Source organism: Eleginops maclovinus, chromosome 3, assembly GCF_036324505.1.
Source record: "Eleginops maclovinus isolate JMC-PN-2008 ecotype Puerto Natales chromosome 3, JC_Emac_rtc_rv5, whole genome shotgun sequence".
Lineage (NCBI taxonomy): Eukaryota > Metazoa > Chordata > Actinopteri > Perciformes > Eleginopidae > Eleginops > Eleginops maclovinus.
Genome location: NC_086351.1, coordinates 4,712,341 through 4,733,147, shown reverse-complemented (window position 1 = coordinate 4,733,147; position 20,807 = coordinate 4,712,341). Strand labels below are relative to the sequence as shown.

The 20,807-nt window shown below is 40.9% G+C and overlaps 3 protein-coding genes across 3 annotated transcripts in view; 2 read left to right on the top strand and 1 right to left on the bottom strand.

Annotated features, from left to right (window-relative positions):
* LOC134861681 (transmembrane protease serine 9-like) overlaps window positions 1-20,807 on the bottom strand; it is a 31,690-nt gene that overhangs the window by 1,159 nt on the left and 9,724 nt on the right. Inside the window, exons 8-29 of the mRNA XM_063879088.1 lie at window positions 17,172-17,447; window positions 16,924-17,061; window positions 14,971-15,012; window positions 14,725-14,875; window positions 14,391-14,641; window positions 13,899-14,035; window positions 13,715-13,816; window positions 13,581-13,616; window positions 10,609-10,696; window positions 10,189-10,339; window positions 9,822-10,072; window positions 9,598-9,734; window positions 9,397-9,498; window positions 9,239-9,274; window positions 8,621-8,635; window positions 8,371-8,406; window positions 8,117-8,217; window positions 2,490-2,556; window positions 1,406-1,490; window positions 969-1,125; window positions 652-750; window positions 358-521 (exon numbers count right to left, since the gene is read on the bottom strand). Of these exons, the coding sequence (XP_063735158.1) occupies window positions 358-521; window positions 652-750; window positions 969-1,125; window positions 1,406-1,490; window positions 2,490-2,556; window positions 8,117-8,217; window positions 8,371-8,406; window positions 8,621-8,635; window positions 9,239-9,274; window positions 9,397-9,498; window positions 9,598-9,734; window positions 9,822-10,072; window positions 10,189-10,339; window positions 10,609-10,696; window positions 13,581-13,616; window positions 13,715-13,816; window positions 13,899-14,035; window positions 14,391-14,641; window positions 14,725-14,875; window positions 14,971-15,012; window positions 16,924-17,061; window positions 17,172-17,447 (2,622 nt within the window). The remainder of the gene's footprint in view (window positions 1-357; window positions 522-651; window positions 751-968; window positions 1,126-1,405; window positions 1,491-2,489; window positions 2,557-8,116; window positions 8,218-8,370; window positions 8,407-8,620; window positions 8,636-9,238; window positions 9,275-9,396; window positions 9,499-9,597; window positions 9,735-9,821; window positions 10,073-10,188; window positions 10,340-10,608; window positions 10,697-13,580; window positions 13,617-13,714; window positions 13,817-13,898; window positions 14,036-14,390; window positions 14,642-14,724; window positions 14,876-14,970; window positions 15,013-16,923; window positions 17,062-17,171; window positions 17,448-20,807) is intronic.
* Window positions 2,409-4,866, top strand: LOC134862060 (trypsin-2-like). The gene is made up of 5 exons (XM_063879741.1): window positions 2,409-2,562; window positions 2,664-2,817; window positions 3,289-3,548; window positions 4,297-4,433; window positions 4,528-4,866. Exons 1-5 carry the CDS (start codon window positions 2,520-2,522, stop codon window positions 4,678-4,680), a joined length of 747 nt encoding a protein of 248 aa, XP_063735811.1. The 5' UTR covers window positions 2,409-2,519; the 3' UTR covers window positions 4,681-4,866.
* On the top strand, window positions 16,546-18,163 carry LOC134862061 (trypsin-1). The gene is made up of 6 exons (XM_063879742.1): window positions 16,546-16,651; window positions 16,920-17,070; window positions 17,199-17,449; window positions 17,537-17,673; window positions 17,773-17,874; window positions 17,994-18,163. Exons 1-6 carry the CDS (start codon window positions 16,612-16,614, stop codon window positions 18,039-18,041), a joined length of 729 nt encoding a protein of 242 aa, XP_063735812.1. The 5' UTR covers window positions 16,546-16,611; the 3' UTR covers window positions 18,042-18,163.

Below are 20,807 nucleotides of genomic sequence, written 5' to 3'. Positions count from 1 at the left end.
ACAGTTTTAATTATAATAAAGGAGCATGTTACAAACTGCAACCGTGTGGTTCAGGGAAGTTTCTGAATACAGCAGAGGTCTGTGACGCAAATGAAAAAGCTTTATCCGACTTTGACTTGTTTTTTTAAAAATATAAATTCACTTCAGGGTTTCAGCTTTTCATGGACTTTTTGACAGTTAGAAAACAATACAGACTCTTGCCAGACTCAGTTAAGCTTAAAAGGTCAACTTTGACATCCTCAGTGGAGGATTGTATAGAAGAAAAAAACACACTGTTACACCTTGCTGTCCAGCTTTGACCTGGGGAACTGAATGGTGTGAAAACAACGTAATGATAACACATAATAATCAACCCACCCTCTCCTCCAAGCGCGGTGTTACCCCAGCCAGACACAGAGCAGCTGAGCCCCCCAATGGGACACCCTGTGGGCAACGAGATGGGGGCGACTGCCTTCGTCACTTCTACTGGGTGGTACAGCTTGATCAGCATCATGTCGAAATCCAGAGTCTGGTAGTCATAGCTGCACACAGGAAAATAATGAACATGCTTTAGACTGCAGCTGTTTCTCAGCACTGGACGATGAATAAATCAGATGCGATTTAGGGGTGTTTAAATGAAAGTAGGGGGGGGGGTTTATATTTTTCACTCACCTAGGATGCCAGATGATGGTGTCGGTCTTCAGGAGCTGCTCTGTTCCTTCGAACACTCGCAAGTCGTGATCGCCAAGAATGACCTGCATTGAATAGGGACTGAGAGGAGGGGGTACGATGTAATAGAAAAATGTGGAAGCAATATTTTTTTAAGATTCAAAACTAAACACGTCTGCGAGATATGCTCATTAATTGATTTTTGGAATTCATTTCATGAAGAGAGAAAGATAATGTGTATATAAAAGGAACTATAGGAACAATTAAGATAACAAATATTTTATTTGAAAGTAATATTTTTCCAATCAATGCTTACTTACCTGTACCAACAGTGGGCAACAGAGAGCACCCACTGGTTGTTGATGAGCACCCCGCCACAGAAGTGGTACCCGTAGTTGAGGGAGGCCATGTACGGATGAGAATCACGCGAACACTCCCAACCGCCAATGATCCTGCCATCTTCACGGGGAACTGCCGCTGTTACACACACATCACACACACACACACACACACACACACACACACACACACACACACACACACACACACACACACACACACACACACACACACACACACACACACACACACACACACACACACACACACACACACACACACACACACACACACACAACGAAGATACATTTGTGTTCTTTAGCCACAACAGTAATACCTAACAGTACATTATGCATATGTAACTGTTGGTGTGTGTAAGTATATATCTCTGTGAATGTGTGTGTTACTGTGTATTTACCAGCAGCTCCGATCAGCAGCAGCAGAGCCAGCAGTGTCATGGTGTCAGGTGAATGCTCAGAAGACACCTGCACACACACCCCGGCTCAAATTTATATCCCAGCAGCCCCACTGTGCTCGTCCCGTCCCCCTCACCTCACCTCGCTTTCCCCCGCCTTCTCCACTCCTCTCGTGACCCCATCTGTGTCCTCACATTATTTGCACCAGATATACTTTCTTATCACGCTCCTAAATTTGTGTTTGCCAACTTCTACCCCATCGTAGCACAACACCCCGTGGATATGTCATCTGTGCACCTTATTTCAAATGTGGACCAAGGTCTCCAAACATCAAACACCTGCTTTTGGTTTCTCATGGGTCACTCATTGTTGGCAAGCTACAATATCAAACTGTGAAATCTGTTATATAACCGTCTTTTAGCTCTGGGCCCATGTAGCACAAAAAAAAAATGTCCTTGAGTAAAAGCCAGAGAGGTGAGAAAGAAATCATCTGTTGTGTCTGAAACCTAAAACAGACATGTTGTTTTACTGTTTCTGTGTCAGACAGCAATCAACATCCTTTAAGCTTTAACATTTTGTGCTTTTCTAGATCCACTTTGAGCAGTAAATGTTCTGATGACAGTAAGCAGACTGACTCAATATGGAGAGAAAGACACATGGTTTGAATTGCACCTCAGGAAACCTCAGGCTGTCTATCATCTGTTTTGCAAATCAATTTCTTTTGAAAATGTTTCGAATGTAAATGTAATTCTCTTCACTAAAATAAAGGCAAACATTTGGAAGTGTTGTCATTTATCATAGCCCCATTTATTGAGGCGATAGGTGCAGAAAATGATCTGTCAAAAACAGAGTAGAAGAAGCACTCTTCACGGCCAAATCTATGCAAGATTTGGCTCACTTATTAACTGAACGGATGAACGTGGCACATGAGAAGATAAGTTTATTTTTCAGGGCTGGGATTGGGGTGGGAGGATAAACCGAGGGGGGCGGGTGGGTAGAATTGGGTGGAGGTATGGAGAAGGAGGGGGTTTATTGAAAGCTAGAGAGGAGTTTACGTATAAATGCCGTGAGAGACAGATGATTTACCTCCAGTCTGGTCGCAGGAAGGCTTGAGTAATGATGATTGGCCTGATTGTTCTCGCACTCCTGGGCGCTGCAGGTAAAGCACATCTGATCAACAATTTCAGAAACATTCAGAAGTGGAACTTTGATATATATATATATATATATATATATATATTGTATTGCTTTATACTACAGCTGCAGCACCTATGGATGACAAGATTGTGGGTGGCTACCAGTGTACGGCCCACTCTCAGCCCTGGCAGGTGTCTATCAATATCGGCTACCACTACTGCGGCGGCTCCCTCATCAACGAACAGTGGATCGTCTCTGCTGCCCACTGCTGGCAAAAGTTGGTGTTGTCTGAATCAGAAATCCTTCATTTGTCCCACAGCAGGGGGGATGTACAAGGTTACAGCAAAGGGACAGTGCAGACATAAGATTTGTAGAGTAACAAATTAAATAAAGAGGCGTAAATAAAAGGATATCAGTTAAGTTTGCCCCCATGGAATTAAAATAAGTGGCAGCATTGTAAAAAAGTAATCAGGAAGCAGCAAGAGAGAACATTAATAGAGTGTAACAATAGCACAGTCATCTCTTCAACTGTAGAAAAACAGTCAGAGGTAGTGAGGTGGCGTAAAATAGTAAATATTGCACATAAGTGTTATTCCAAAACAGTGCGTTATAGTCCGTATAATGAGTGATTGTACAGGCCGACCGCTGCAGGAAGAAACAACATTTACATTTACATATAAAAACGTTACTCTATGTTCTGTGTCTTAAAGAAAACTATGCTCATTCTGTTCTTTGTATTTTCCTTAAGCCCTTATACACAGCTTGCCATTTTGGGTGACAACCACATCTGGATGAACGAAGGCACGGAGCAGTACATGAACGTGGACGCCATCTACTGGCATCAGAGCTATGACTACCAGACCCTGGACTACGACATCATGCTGTTGAAGCTGGCGCACCCCGTCACCGTGAACGAGTACGTGAAGCCGGTCGCTCTGCCCAAAGCCTGCCCTGCACCCGGGGACATGTGCACGGTGTCCGGATGGGGAAACATCTACACTGACCAAGGTGCGCCTGATTGAATGTCATCACAATAACTTCATATTTTTTTATGTTTTGGTTCAAAACGTGATGAAATATTGCACTCATGGCCTTCCATAGATTCAAAAACGTAGTATAACAAGGCTTTCAATAGAGCGATATTCAAGGTCTTAAAGGAAACACATATTCGGTACACAATAACATTGAAGTTTGCTTGATGGTAAATACATTTCCCAAACAAGATTCCCAGAACCCAGAACGTTGTAGCCTAACTATGCTAAGAAGAAAATAGAGGAAACATTAAAGCACCTTTCCCTAGCATCCAAAAGTATTCACCCAGCTCTTATAACGGCTGCTGGATCATTTCCCTCAGTTATAGGAACAATCCTAAAAAGCTAGTGAAGCCTTTGGCAATGCACTTGATGGCTCCATACTGCATGTAATGACTACATTCAAAATCCAAAGTTCGCCAGGCTTGTCAAACCTAGTAATCGTTACTGAAGTACTGTAGCACTTCAAGGGTGGAGAGTCAATTATAGTAGGTTATTTAAAACCAAGTCGGTGGTGACGTTGGCCATTTAAGGTAACAATATTGACAGAAAACAGTTGAATCATCAAGCTGGAATAGATAGAGTGATGCTATATACAGTGCAGTAAATAAATGCATGTTTCTGATCGTCACCAATACATCGGTGCATTTAAACCCCTGATATGAGGCTGAATGGGGGTGCTTTTTGTGTCCCTCCTAATCGTTTTGTCTTGCTCTTATCTGCAGTGTTCAACCCGTTTTACCTCCAGTGTGTGGAGGTCCCCATCCTTTCCCACAAGGACTGTGATGGCTCCTACCCCGGCATGATCACTGACCGCATGGTGTGCGCCGGATACCTGGAGGGAGGCAAGGATGCTTGTCAGGTATTTTCAATAATTAAACAATTACACGGCACATAAAATGAGGTTATATTTAATGAGGTGGAGGGAATAAAACTGTTCTCTCCCCCCTGCTCAGGGTGACTCTGGTGGTCCTCTGGTGTGTAACGGCGAGCTGCAGGGTATCGTGTCCTGGGGCCAGGGCTGCGCTCAACCCAACTACCCGGGCGTGTACACCAAAGTCTGCTCTCTTATGCCCTGGATCATCGATACTCTCTTTGCATACTCCTAGGCTGTGATCTCCCATCACAGAACTACAGGAGAGGAGGAGATTGAAATTGAAGGAGACAGGAGGCAGCGGTGGGAAGTGTCAAAGAGAAAGGCAGCGGGAGAGAGGCTGAGAGGGAGACACAAGGAGAAAGAAAACAAGATGCGAGATGTGAGATGTCAGGGCTCAATCAATAAAAGATTTAACATTCTGTGATGCAACAGTGTGTTTATTATTGTCTTTCTGCTCCCAGTGTAGATGTATTGTTTTATGAGTACTGGATTTCAATTCAGTGGTGACATATCCAACAGATATAAACCAGTCAAGCAAGAACACCTGATGTCAATATACTGTAAACATTCACACCAGTGCTTCAGCTTGCGGGCAAATGTTGATGGTTTTTGCAAAGATAAGCTAACGCTAAGGTCTATTGAATTGTCATTATCTCTAATTGGGGTCGACTTTACAGGTTGCAAAAATAAATACAATGTTGTTGAAGTGTATGAGAGAATGTACTACTACTTGAATGAGTTTATAGTTTCAAAACTAATTTCAAGTCTTTAATACAGCAAGATGTTCATTTAGTAAACTATGCTCCCTTTTACAGTAAAATACACAATAAAGGAGGTGCATGGCTCACCCTCCGTGTTTGTTCCGTAGGCCCTTAAATGCTTTCACTGCATTTCATTTTGTTCATGAAGGTGTATTGTAACATGTCTTGTTTCAGTGTTAGGTTGACTTTCATCCTCTCATGTCATACCTGTTTCCAAAAAAACAATCTGCCAACGGCCCAAATTCAAACTCAATGCTATTCTGCTATCCAATGACGTCACAGGGATCATGTCCCACTCTTATCTACAGTCTATTGTGCAAATTCACTAAACAATCTCTCAATATGATTTCCATCAAAATAAGACACACAAACTGTGGCTTTTACCTGTTAACCTCTGCATAGCATCGGTGTTTAGCATTTCAAAACCTGCATGAATAGGGCTGATAAGGTTTGTCCGTCTTTTTTGTTTTTGTTGGAGCACATGACTCTCGCCCTCATTTTGATTTCCTGTCCCCTGAGTGCAGAATGCTTTATACACCTGGGAAGAAAGGGCCCAGATGATGCAACACCCCATTTATCAATGTCAGTGGTGTAGGACAACAATCTGAACAGCAGGTAGAAATCCTTTTCAATAAGATCCATACAGAACTGAGAAGTGGTTCTTTGAGTTCTTTGATTACACTGAAACTAAAAGATAAGAACGGTTTGTTTCTTCAGCAGAAAGTCTCCCTTTAAATCTATACGAAGTTTTGCGGTTGTGTGGAGTTTGTTGTTCATGAAGCTGAAGATAACTCACACACTCTCCTTAATTGCTTTTCAGACACGTGATTTCCCAAAAGTCCAAAAAGATTAAAATGTTTGTTTTCAAGGTCAAAATCTATTTTCTTGAGAAATCTTTTCTGCTTTGGGTTTGGAACAATGAGTGCATATATCTGGAAGATCCTAACGGGGGCCTACTATGCTTCTTTTCTGTAGTGTGTTATATAGGACCCAAAGTCTCATCCACCCCCCCCCCCCCCCTTGTCCGGATTGCCTCCATTGACTCCTTTGTTTTTTTCCCGTAACATAGTGACATCACTATGTGCCAATAATGCTTCTATTGGCTAGCGCTCCAACACATTGTACGTGATAGGCTAAGGGGCGTGACATCTCTAAGCGGTTGACCAATCACAACAGAGCCAGCCAGCTAACCAATCAGAGCAGATTGGGCTCTGGTTTCAGACAGAGGGTGAAAAGAGGTGCTGCAGAACAGGCAGGGTGAGAAAATAAAGACCTTTAAATACTACTTAAGGGCTTTCCTGAATAATTTTGCCCTTTTGGAGTATTGTGCAAAGCATAGTATTCACCTTAAAGCCCATTCCCGTATGTTTTCATCCCTGATTTCTTGAGCAGTTTATTAATAGTTTGTAATACAGCTGGAAGGAGAGCAGGTGCTTCAGCATTACACAGTGCTAGCAATCTAAACCCATCAGAGGAGAAATATGTGCTATGAATGTTGCCAATTAATAATTTAACCTAATTTTCCCAGCATTTGAAGTTTAAATATAATAATTATAAACGATAATTCAAAATGTTTTTCAAAAGGGAGTCTCATTTATTACATTTAGTCATTAGTTGCTTATCTGTCTGTCATTTTCCATTTCATCACAGCACCTCTTTCTGTTTCCATGGATGAGGGATAATCCATACTCCTGTCCGAGGAGAACAGACTTGAGATATTTCTGTGCAGCTGCCCGGCGATTTATTTCTAGCTGTCTATTACTCGCTGCGAAATTGACAGACAAGACGTGGTCGAACACTTTTCCAGAATAACTGACTGCTGATTTCCAACCAACAGCTCGACTAACCTTTCATGGACAAGAAAACACAGCAATTATGGCTGGCATGTTATTTATTTTTGAAGAGTCAGAGTAATTGCAGTGATTTTCAGCATCAACATTGTTAACCTGAATGGTGAGGCTCGTTGTAGATAAGAATTTTCTTTAATTTCTCTGAATCATAATGGCATACGATCAATCAAAATGGCTTGGATGCAGCTTGTTTTGCATCAGTTTCAATTGTTTTCCAGCTAAATCATTTCCCAAGCCTATTGGTTTAAACATTTTCTTCCATTCTCATTAAGTACAGTGGAGCTCTACATCGTTTAGAAACCTCATTGAATGAATTCCTCTGCAAAAAAACATATCCATTTATTTAAATATTGCAAAAAGAGAATCTTTGATTTCAGTGTCCTGCTTGGATTGAATTATGATAACAACTGAGCAGCATCTTAGGAGGTAAAGGGGCCCTATAATGCTCATTTTCAGATTCATATTGTCATGTTGTGCCTCCACTGAGAGCTTTCAGCTTCTTTGTGTCTGGGCTTTTTTGAGAAAATAAAAATACTTGCTAAGATGACTTTGATTTTAGGCCATTATTGTTAGGTGAACAATTATCAATAATCCATAATACACATGGTGAAGAAATGGCTTAGCAAACAAACTGTTGTTATTGAAGTCCTTATGCATTCATAACTATAGAAACTACGAAGAGAACATTTTGTTTAGCATCCAATTTCAATTGTGATAGCATCATTTACTGATATGATAGATCTAGGAAGTCAAACAATAACAAGAATAACATAACAAAATCAAAAGCACCATGTCATTGATTTGTACTATACAATGGTGGCCAAGCCATACCAAGTAAACTTGTTGTTTATGCTGGAGCTTTGAACTACATACCTGTCAAGAGTCCTCGCCTCCCTCCAGGTATCCAGCGCAGATCATGGCATCAAGTGATCTGACCGGGGTTATCACAGACAGGATGGGGACGTTCAGGCACTGCAGCACCCGCCGGAACAGGGGGGATCACAGCCTAGGAGTATATGGAGAAGAAATCGTGGATACAAAACATCAGAGAGCAGACGTTGGTGTAAAGGCCAGAGTAGTTTGGTTGAGGGCAGCCCCGTCCCAGGACCCAACGCCCTGCAGCTCGCCATTAGACACCACAGGACCACCAGAGGCACCCTGAGCAGGGGAGAGAGAACATCAACATTAAAATGGAGCTGCATTGCAGTTAAAACATTCAGGTTAGTATTATACTCTTAGAAATAAGCATAGCACTACCGTCACAAGTGGCCCAACAAGGCTTCTACTATTGCAACAAGCAATCAAACAAACCTGATTGAAGAGAAAGCTACAACCAGCAGTTGTCACCTAAATGGAACACAGCCAACATATAGTCAGAGAACACAAAAGTTTCTACTGTACCAACCGTAAATAGTAAAAGCAAAACGCGGTTCAATGAGCAACAGACAGAAGCAGAGCAGCTAGAGCACGACCAATTTTACCGACCATAAAGGTATAAGCCATTTCAGAGACGTTTTAAAGACAGACCCTGGGAGAGAGACAGTCATACTGGGTGGTATACCTGGGCCTGGTAAAACTGAAAAAGGAATGACACAGGATGAATGTTTAATTTTGCAGAATCTCCCACAACACTGCTGACTTTAATCCCATCATTTTGAAGGATATATAACCAGGGACTACTATAGATTTTGCATTTATTCAATATAATTGAATAAAGAAACAGGATTTACTCTTTATACATGTTATGCATCCCGGATCTTTATTTATCATATTGCCTGTTTATTTGTCCGAGTCTTTGCTGTGCTGGACAAATATTTATTGGTGTTGATAGAAAAACTACTCTAATGTTTTACATGCAACATATGTGTAGCATGAAAAGTTTGCTACTCCTGCATTTTAGATAAGGAGTGATTGCTTTGATTGTACTGTGCGCTGAGGAGCAGGAAAAAGGTTCACACCTTCCTGAAAGATTAAGGAACATTTTCGAGTAAGTAATAAAGATAAGATGAAGGTAAACACAGGCAAAAAACTGTGGGAAATCATTTGAAAGTCAAGTTGAAGGTCTTTATTTACTCAGATTGCACATTATTCACAACTCAACAACAACAGTGGAGTTAGAATGATGGAAGAAAGGCAGCAGAGTAAGATGGTGATCGCAGGATCAGACTTAATAGCTGGCCATGGTGGTCGCCAGCCAGTTGTTGAAGAGGCAGACCTGTGAATGGAGACACAAAGAGGTTTGTTAAGAAGTCAGCCATCAACAAATATTTAAGTCTGGAAGGCAAAGTGTGAAATATAAATTTAATGTCTTCTATGGTAGAGATAGTTTGGGTTTACCTTGGCGTAGACACCGGGGTGATCCCTCTCAGCACATCCGTAGCCCCAGGACACAACACCCTGCAGCTGACCGTTGCACACGACGGGTCCACCAGAGTCTCCCTGAGAGAGAATTCACATGTGAAGAAATGTACCAATATTCTGTATTTGCAGCTAAGATACATTGGTATAGGAAAAGGAGAGAGTTGTTTTGTTACACACCTGGCAGGAGTCCTTGCCTCCCTCCAGGTATCCAGCGCAGAACATGGCGTCAGTGATCATGCCGGGGTAAGAGTTATCACAGTCTCTGTCAGACAGGATGGGGATGTTCAGGCACTGCAGCTTGTCGCCATCAGCGGCTGTGATTTTGTAAAACAGGTTAGGATAACACAAATGACACCAAAACATAGTGTGACTCCAGCTGTTAAAATGCAAGTGTTACTCACAGGAGCTCATGGTGTTTCCCCAGCCGGAGACAGTGCACATGGTGCCAGCGGGGGCACAGCTGCTGGGCAGAGCCACAGCCTGCACGTACTGGTTGAGGGTGGCGGGCTTGCTCAGCTTGATCAGCATGACGTCATTGTCGATGTTGTAGGAGCTGTAGTTGGGGTGACGGATGACACGGGAGGAGCTGATGAACTGCTCGGTTCCCTCTGTGACCCTGATGTGGTGCTCTCCCAAACGAACCTCCACACGACTAAAAACAAATGGAAAACAGTGGCTTAGTAACAAAATACAGATAACTGATCATCAAATATTAATGTGCTTGCCACACGGTTTAGTGGCCCTGGAAAACAGGAGCAATGTGCTTACGACTTGTAGCAGTGAGCAGCAGACACCACCCAGTCCGCGTTGACCAGGGAGCCTCCACAGAAGTGGTAGCCAGAGTTCAGAGACACCTGATGGGCCTGAGAGTGGGGAGTGCACTCATACCCTCCGACGATTTTGTCGTCCTCCAAGGCAACTGAGAAAACACACATCAGCATCAGGTTAGTTGTTTGATTCTACTATTTTATAAACTCTTTGAATACAAAATGTGCTTTTTGGGAACCCTAAAGTGTGCATCAATAATTTGAGTACTGAGGGTGGTTAAAGATCAATCAGCTGTTCTCTAATATAAGACTTTGGCTTCAGGCACATGCTCTGGTTATTCTGCACTAAGTTCTGGGATAAAGGCCCACAGACTGTCAGCAGAAAGGAAGACAATCAGCTGGATAAAAGCTTCACACTCACAGGCAGCTCCGATGAGCAGAACAAAGACCAGAGAAATCATGATTGCTGTCGGATCCTGTCGATGATAGGCTTCACCTGCAGCCCGGGTTTATATACCCAGTCAGGAGAGCTGCCCTGCTGTCCACCCCTCTTCATTGGTCAGCGAGGAGCCAATCTCTGCGGCGGGATGTTGGAGTTCGTTGATTAATTTCAAGAATTACATTAAAAATATCTTTGTTGAAGTAAGGACGGCTTTCTGGTTAGCAAGTTAGGAAAAGTAATAGGGGAGAGAATGGATAATATTGGTTCCTCTTATTATTTCTTTATTTCTTTATAACAATCAAAGTCAAAATAATTCTTACACTATTTCTAATATCTACACATAGTAATAGTTGTTCTGTTTTGGGTGGTTAGGAGAAGAGCAAGGGTCCATCAATAGGACCAAAGAGAGGAACATGGTCTGATAAAGTTATTATAAAATACTAAATTACTACATATTCTATCTGCCACATTTGACCTTAAATTCAGTATTCACGATCAATGTATTTCTAGGAGTGGCATTTGTCTTGACTATCATGATGACAGAGAAGTTGAGGGTAAAATGTTAAAGAGAGTCTGTTTCTTAATCCACTTCATTTATCTGTAAGCTAAAAATACTCCACATAATTATGGTTTGGATGCCAAATACAGGATCTAGCTCTAGAATGATGTATTGGTTTGATGCTTGATATAGCACCACTTTGTCAAACTCATCTCTAAATAAAAACATCAATCATTTAAATGAGCTTGCTTTGGGACCATTTCTCACATTGACCGTTTCTGCCACTTTTATTCTGCATTAAAAACCAAACATTTGCGACTCTCTAACTTTGTAAGAGTTTGAATCCGCCACTTAAAAGTCGGCTTGTGTTTCTCGGTCAGATTGCACAGGTAAACAACTCCCCTCTATATTTAGATGTGTGCACACAGCTGTGAGTTTCTCAGCATCTGTTCCCCAACAACTCAACTCAGATAGGAAGGGAGAAGCTGACCTGAAAAAAATGATCTTATAAACATTTTTTAAAAGTCCATTTTCCATAAATACATAGAAAGCAGTTGGAGGAAGTCAGCCGATCCTTTACTCAAACATATCAAAACAGCAATGGAATAACAATGCTGCAAGTCAAATTTAGTTAGATAAGTATTACCAGACAAATGGATTCAATGCATCAAAAGTAGCGGTACACATTATGCAGAATGTGTCCACACTAGAATATTAAATTAAAGTGTCCATATGAAACTATTCAGTCTGTTTGCAAAGGTCAGAGTTGTTGTGAGTTAATCCTTTTAATTAGTAAATGTTGACCTCATGTGAATCCCAGCATATCTTTGCACAACTCCTCCCTCAGTATCAGCCATTTCAAACTCTTTTGTGGTTATGGAAAGCGTGTTGATCTCTAACAATGCAATACAACACGTAATGAACTATTTTATGCAACATGAAATACAATTTAGTGAGTTATGCTTTAGGATTATGAAGTAACATAAAGTACATCAGAATCAAGTTTATTGCCAGGTGTGTTCACACAAACAAGGATTTTGCTTTGGTGTCCGGTGGTGCGAACATAAACAGTTTGAGGAAAAAAGGAAACAAAAGTAATACTAAAATAAAGTATTAGTAGTAAGTATTTTAGGAGACTATTCAATAAGAAAATGCTAAAGACAAGTATTTACACCAGATTTCAATTTAAATATACAAAGAACCTTAAAAGCTAATAAAACAAAACACTTAGGACAATGAATATATGGAGATATATGGAGATATATGGTAATATGTGGCAAACTACACTGACTTATATTTCAAAGTGGAGGGCTGTGCAGACGTGTGTGCACAATGTCAGAGTTGAGCATGACACTCAGGGACAATGCATGTACTTACAATGTCTTTATTTATTATTTACAACATCTGTATCTTCTATTTATTACATCTGTATTTATCTAAAACCTGCACCGTATGTTTGTTCTGTGAATTAATAGAAAACAAATGTGCTTTTTTACTATTTGCTAAATTAAATCTCTTTAATCTACATGCACTTGTACTTCAGTGCAGTATTTGAGTAAATGTCAGAGGTTATATTTCACCACTTGTAGTCGGCACTTTGCTTCGAGAAAATGTAATACCTTATATATGATGCTTTATTAAGAAAATGTTAGAAAGGAAAATGGCACAAAATACAATACGAGTACCGGAAGCAAGAGGCAACAAAGACTAAATAAGTAAACTTAACATTTATTAAAGAAGTGCCTAAAAGAACATTCGGAGTCGTTTCACTGAACAAATATAATTTAGAATAATGGGTCATAGTTATTTCAGCCCCACTGGGAATATAAAGCAGGTTGTTTTATTTTAACCACTATTGATGTTCTTATATTATAAAGATATATTACAGCCCTGTTAAAACATGGTTTTGTTAATGCAGATAGAAGAGATGGTGAAGTGATGACTCATTTTATGGAAATACTTTGAAAGTTGTTTTCCTTCCTTTCTGATAACTTTATTGACTTCACAATTATTATCTCTGCTAAAAACCTCTATAGGTTCTCTAGATAATTCTCCATCAGATACACTTTAAATAAACACTACTGATGGTCTCATTTATAACATCAAAGTTACAGATATTAAGAAGGAGGTAATGATTGAGAAATGTAATTTATTCAAAACAAATGGACGCCTACATCCAAAACCCAAAGGACCCATGCATAAATAAATGTATTATCTTAATATGATCAGGAAGAATACAGCCTGCAGATGTATTATCCTAATATGTATTTGGTTTTGCTTCTATACTTAGACTTAAAATAACTTTTAAAATAAAGGGAAAGTGCAAAGACAGAACAATGATGAATTTCAAACACATTATTTATTTTATTATAATCCACCAAGAGACAGTTGGCATTAGGACAGCCAGTAATGTGTGTGGTGTTGAGGTTGGAAGGTTGAGTTAATAGCTGGCCATTGTGCTGCGCAGCCACTCAGTCTGCACACACACCTGGAAATAAAAAGGTATTGGTGAGCGTGTTGCAGTGCAACATGACATACATTAAGGAGTGTGATTTTTATCTATCTTAAGAAAATGAAGGCAGTTACCTTGGCGTAGACACCGGGGTGGTCCTTCTCGGCACACCCGTAGCCCCAGGACACAATACCCTGCAGCTCACCGTTACATAGCACAGGACCACCAGAGTCTCCCTGAGAAATTACATTTTAGAGAGTTAAAAAATGTAGTCCAATTAGAAAATAAAGCAATATCAAATAAATGAGGGATACACACCTGGCAGGAGTCCTTGCCTCCCTCCAGGTATCCGGCACAGAACATGGTGTTGTCGATCATGTTGGGGTAGGAGTTATTACAGTCTTCATCAGACAGGATGGGGACCCCAACACACTGCAGCCTGTTGCCGTCAGCAGCTGCAGCAACACAACGACAGAGGTGTGCAGTAGGGATGGCTTGTTGTACAACAGAACCACTTGAAATGATGAAATAGCACAATATCCTTTAATCTCTTGTCTTGTATTTGTCTTACATTTTCCCTCCTTTTTATAATTCATTTTTATATATAAATAATATTATTTTGGTACATTTTTTATATGTTTGAATAAATTATGATTTCTTTGTTATCTAAGTAGTATGCATGTTTGTTGTCAAACTTTTAGTGTTGATAATTGGAACCCACCGGTTAAAAAATACAATACGATATATTTATATATGTAAAATAATGACAGTTTCAGAAAGCTAAGCTTGTCTGAACTTTTTTCTACTCACTGGAGCTCATGGTGTTTCCCCAGCCGGAGACGGTGCACATGGTGCCAGCGGGGGCACAGCTGCTGGGCAGAGCAACAGCCTGCACGTACTGGTTGAGGGTGGCGGGCTTGCTCAGCTTGATCAGCATGATGTCATTCTCGAGGGTGTAGCGGTCAAAGTTGGGGTGGTTGATGACACCGGAGGAACTGATGAACTGCTCGCTGCCCTCAGTGACTCCGATGTGATGCTCTCCCATACGCACCTCAATGCGACTGAGAGAGAAGTTGGTGATAAATGAGTGCTTGTGTTTATTAAACCGTCAGCTGAATATTAATGGCGTTAAATATGTGCTTACGACTTGTAGCAGTGAGCAGCAGACACCACCCAGTTCTCGTTGACCAGGGAGCCTCCACAGAAGTGGTAGCCAATATTCAGAGACACCTGGTGGGGCTGAGAGTAAGGTGTGCACTCATACCCACCGACAATTTTGTCATCCTCCGCAGCAACTAAAAATAATTTTTAGAAAGTCAAAATGCTAAATGAATACTGCTGTACCGTGACTATATAAAAGTGCATGATGCATTAAAAAACTCCTACTCACAAGCAGCTCCAATGAGCAGAACAAAGACCAGGAACCTCATGGCTGCAGCATGTCATCCGGTCCATCCACTTGCATTCATATTTTATATCTCTTCCAAGCCGCCTGATTGGTCCAATGTTTGCCACTCAAAATAAATCTTGAAACACCGGCCGCCAGATGTAGGTAGTTCATTTCAGGTGACTGACCTTAAAGGCCTTTGACTGAAGGAGGGGTAGCCTCAAACAGCTGGATTATTCACAGAGAGCGTTTACTCAAGGCTGACTCACGAATCAGTATTATAGCAGTTGGGAAAGATACCAACAGTGCATGAGGCGTGTTAAAAAAAAACTGGCACAGAACGAGTGTATAGTTTATAATGAAATCAACCATTTCACAGCAATGCCTTTTTTCATGTTCAGCTCAGAAAAATAACTGCTTTTTTATTCTAAATCTTGTATGAATTATTGATTCTTTTTTTACATTTAAAAGTGAATGCCAACCATCCAGTTTGAGGTTATACGTTGATGCTGCAGGCTATTATTAATTATATTATACATTATTTCAGTGATCCAACACCCGGCAAGGCCACGACACTGACATTATTTACTCCTTTTTTTCTTAAGAAAGTGTACTTTTTTTTATTACCTGTGGATAACTATTTAATTTACACGTATTATTCAGATTAAATAAGTAAACTGCTGACAAAGTGCACTGCTTACCTACCCAACCAAACAAGGGAAATGAAAGACCGGGTTGAATAAATGTTCAATGAATTGTGTTGGTCATTCGTAATTATTGTTCATTTGTTAAAAAACGTTTCAGTATTGTCACACTTCATTATCTTTCCAAAAAGGTATATTCTGCAGTAACAATTACCAACTGAGACAGTGCCATTTAAGTACATCTCTAAAAGTGAGCATCCTATCACAAATGCCCCCGTTCAACAACAACAACAACAACAACAACACACTGTAGTTTCCAAATCCTCCCAAACACAGCATGGATTTTGAATCTTCAGACTGCACCTGTTCTTGTTAATCTTCTTCATCTCACTCATGCATATTTATCATGAGAAATTGAAGCTGCTCCACCGTCACATCAAAACAGCAGAATGTAACTCGGGTTTATTCAAGCTTCACCAGCAGCAGATCTGCACAGATTTCAAACCCGTGATTGATTGCGTTATTGGTCAGAATTCTTCACTATTAAATGGTCAAGTATTCTCCCATTGATCCTAATTATTTAATAACCCTTTTTACTGTACTTTTATAATGCAAGTAAAATGCATTATTTGGAGTTCATCACTGTACAGTTTCCTTACTGATCATTTCTTATAGTAATTGTGTGATCAGTTTTTTTGAGGGTCATTCTACCTGAAGACACATGGTCTGATTTTCTTGTGAAAGCCAAATCCAACAACTGTGGTTGTGAACCAGACCATCTGCACAGCTGTGAACATAAAAGTTTTATAACGAACAGAATTTCTTGGCATGCAGTATACAGAGTCAACAAAATATTTGGTTTTCCGAGACCTAGAGTTACTTTTCCCAGAGCTCTGATTGGTCCAAAAAACAACCGTTGGGGTGTGTACAGGATGGAAAGAGGAGTATATAAACCCGGGCTGCAGGTGAAGGCTATCATCGACAGCGTCCCACAGCAATCATGATTTCTCTGGTCTTCGTTCTGCTCATCGGAGCTGCCTGTGAGTGTGAAGCTTTTATCCAGCTGATTGTCTTCCTTTCTGCTGACAGTCTGTGGGCCTTTATCCCAGAACTTAGTGCAGAATAACCAGAGCATGTGCCTCAAGCCAAGGTTTTTAATTAGAGAACAGCCGATTGATCTTTAACCACCCTCAGTACTCAAATTATTGATGCACACTTGCTCTACATTCAAAGAGATGTCTGTTCTGTTGTTATTTCTTTAAAGAGCAGTATCAACAACTAACCTGATGCTGATGTGTGTTTTCTTAGTTGCCTTGGAGGAAGACAAGATCGTCGGAGGGTATGAGTGCACTCCCCACTCTCAGGCCCATCAGGTATCTCTGAACTCTGGCTACCACTTCTGTGGAGGCTCCCTGGTCAACGCGGACTGGGTGGTGTCTGCTGCTCACTGCTACAAGTCGTAAGCACATTCCTCATGTTTTCCAGGGCCATAGGAAAGATTTACTAACCTGTGGGGCAAGCACATTAATATTTGATGATCAGTAATCTGTATTTTGTTACTAATCCACTGTTTTCCATTTTTTTCAGCCGTGTGGAAGTTCAGCTTGGAGAGCACAACCTCAGAGTCAGGGAGGGAAACGAGCAGTACATCAGCTCCTCCCGTGTCATCCGTCACCCCAACTACAGCTCCTACAACATCGACAATGACGTCATGCTGATCAAGCTGAGCAAGCCCGCCACCCTCAACCAGTACGTGCAGCCTGTGGCTCTGCCCAGCAGCTGTGCCCCCGCTGGCACCATGTGCACCGTCTCCGGCTGGGGAAACACCATGAGCTCCTGTGAGAAACACCTGCATTTTAACAGCTGGAGTCACACTATGTTTTGGTGTCATTTGTGTTATTCTAACCTGTTTTACAAAATCACAGCCGCTGATGGCGACAAGCTGCAGTGCCTGAACATCCCCATCCTGTCTCAGAGAGACTGTGATAACTCTTACCCCGGCATGATCACTGACGCCATGTTCTGCGCTGGATACCTGGAGGGAGGCAAGGACTCCTGCCAGGTGTGTAACCAAACAACTCTCTCCTTTTCCTATACCAATGCATCTTAGTTGTAAATACAGAATATTGGTACATTTCTTCACATGTGAATTCTCTCTCAGGGAGACTCTGGTGGACCCGTCGTGTGCAACGGTCAGCTGCAGGGTGTTGTGTCCTGGGGCTACGGATGTGCTGAGAGGGATCACCCCGGTGTCTACGCCAAGGTAAACCCCAAAAACATCTCTACAATAAAAATATACCCATGGCAAAGGAAATCTGGATTTTAATTTGGGAATTCCCAGTTTCATTTTCCTAACAAACCTCATTGTGTCTCCATTCACAGGTCTGCCTCTTCAACAACTGGCTGGCGAACACCATGGCCAGCTATTAAGTCTGATCCTGCGACGTTCATCTTACTCTGCTGCCTTTCTTCCATCAGTTTAACTCTACTGTTGTTGAGTTTTGAATAATGTGCAATCTGAGTACATAAAGTCCTACACCTTGACTTTCAAATCATGTTTCCCTCAGTTTATTGGTTGTGTTTTTATACATCATATCTTTTTCACAGTACTTTAAAACGATTTGTTAAAAGATTTGTTACTGGGATTTTTGGGATTCAGTAAAAACAAGGCAATTACTTGCTATCTTGTATATCAATATACCTATAAGGAGGAATCTGTCAGCAGACCTCAATAACCGTGATAATGTAAAGGGTTGAAAAGTCCTGCCTGGTCAGGAGAGCCCAAACCAATAAGGGCTTTGCAGGCAAAGAATTACATTTTAAATTTGATTCTAAACTTTATCGGAAGCCAGTGTAGAGATGTGAGTACAGGTGTAATATCTTCTCGTAAGAAGGAGTGCAGCAGTTTTCTCAACTACCTGTAAGCGGGAAATGGAAGCCAGGCTAACTCCAACATAGAGAGCATTACAGTATGGTTGTGATCAAAGTAAACCCTCTCAAAGTCATTTAAATAAAAGGAAAGGCTTGACCTTTGCTAAAATTAGCAGCTGAAAAATCTGGATTTCACAACAGAATTGATCTGTGGATCCAACTTAAAATCCGGATCAATCTGTACGCCCAGATTAGTTACAGTGGGTTTCATATATAGGACCAGAGAATCAAGCACAAGCGGGGCATTGGGGCCACCACTAGGTCCAAACATTTTGAAAAGTTCTAAACCATCGAGGCTCTGACGTCCTGCAGACTATTCACACAGGCACTGGACTCATTCGTTTTTAGGGGCGAAAACATTTGGGAATCATCTACTTAAAAATGAAATGAGACGCCATATTTGCTTTGTAATAGCGCCCAGGGTGAGCATAAAATGGGCCCAAGAATGGAGCCTTGGGGTTCCCCATATTTGAAGATTCAAGATTCAAAGGTTTATTGTCATAACATATTCACAACTACGATGCAGTTATGTAATGTATGAGATACTTAGATGCAGGTTCCTTAACAGTGCAATTTACAAGACATATACAACATTGTCCAGCAGTGGCTCAGTCAGTAGGGGCTTGGACTGGAATTGTAGGGTCGCCGGTTCAAGTCCCCGAACAGACTTGAAATATGGAAAGTGGACTGTTACTTGGAGAGATCCCAGTTCACCTCCTAGGTCCTGCTGTGGTGCCCTTGAGCAAGGCACCGGACACCTCCAATCCCCCCTCCCCATTGCTCCCCGGGCGCTGCACGATAGCTGCCGACTGCTCCTAGTACTAGGATGGGTTAAATGCAGAGGACCAATTTCAGTGTGTGTGCTCTGCTGTGTGCATGTATGTGACTAATAAAGAGGGTTTCATCCTCCGATTCTATCTATCTATTAAAAATATATGTATATATATATTTGTCTTGTTAATGCAATTTTAAGATCGACTTACAAAAATCTATTAGAATACATATAAATATGTTTTCTTGTTTTATCTACTGTTCACATGTTGATGTGGAGGAAACATATCTAAAAACGGATACAAATAAGAATACATGATTTTATTAACGATCTCTTCACTTGCGCTTTTATGAGCATATTGAGAATTCATTTTGTTTTTACTCTTAGAATTAATTAATTAAAGATTAAAGTAAAAGCATACTTCATTTTCTTCTTCATTAGTGTGCTTTGTATTCCCACATTTCTTTCATAATGCATCTCTATAATAACTGTTTTATGATTCGTCCTTACGTTTTTGTTGCCTTGCCTCTGATTTTAAGTAATTATTCATATCGTGATACTACAAGCATGCACAGTCAATATTAATAACTACTTGTGTTTTTTTAAGTATGCATAGAATACAATATATTACAGCTTCCTGTTGTACAGTGCTTTCTACCAGTGGTGGATGTAAACTTAGTCACATTACTTAAGTAAATGTTTATACACTGCCTGTCCAAAAAAAAGGTCACACACTCTCTATATTCGTTGGACCGCCTTTAGCTTTGTCACACATTCGCTGTGGCATCATTTCCACGAGCTTCTGCAATGTCTCAACATTTATTTCTGAATTTTTCGCCAAGATCTTGTATTGATGACGGGAGATTCGGACCACTGCGCAAAGTCTTCTCCAGCACATCCAAAAGATTCTCAATCGGGTTCAGGTCTGGACTCTGTGGGGGCCAATCCATGTGTGAAAATGATGCCTCATGCTCCCTGAACCACTCTTTCACAATTTGAAACCGATGGATCCTGGCATTTTCATCTTGGAACATGCCCGTACCATCAGGGAAGAAAAAATCCACTGATGGAATAACCTGGTCCTTCAGTATATTCAGGGAGTCAGCTGACCTCATTCTTTGGGCACATTGCTGAACCTAGACCAGACCAACTGCAGCAACCCCAGATCATAGCACTGCCCCCACAGGCTTGTGACTCTTTTTTTGGCCGGGCAGTGTATGTCAGTACCTATTTTGCATATTCTTCAATTCATGTCACTTTATATACTTCTGCTCCACTATTATTCAAAGTAAACTACTTCAGTTTTTTTACTTAATTGCATTTTTTGACATGGATAGTTACTTTTATGTTAGATATAAAATGACTGGTGGTATCATTCATGTAAATTAAGATTGTACATATATGCATTGATAGATAATTAGGACTCAACGTCAATCCAGTTCAAACTGATGACATTTTATGTAAAAAAATATGAACGCATGTGATGTGTATAA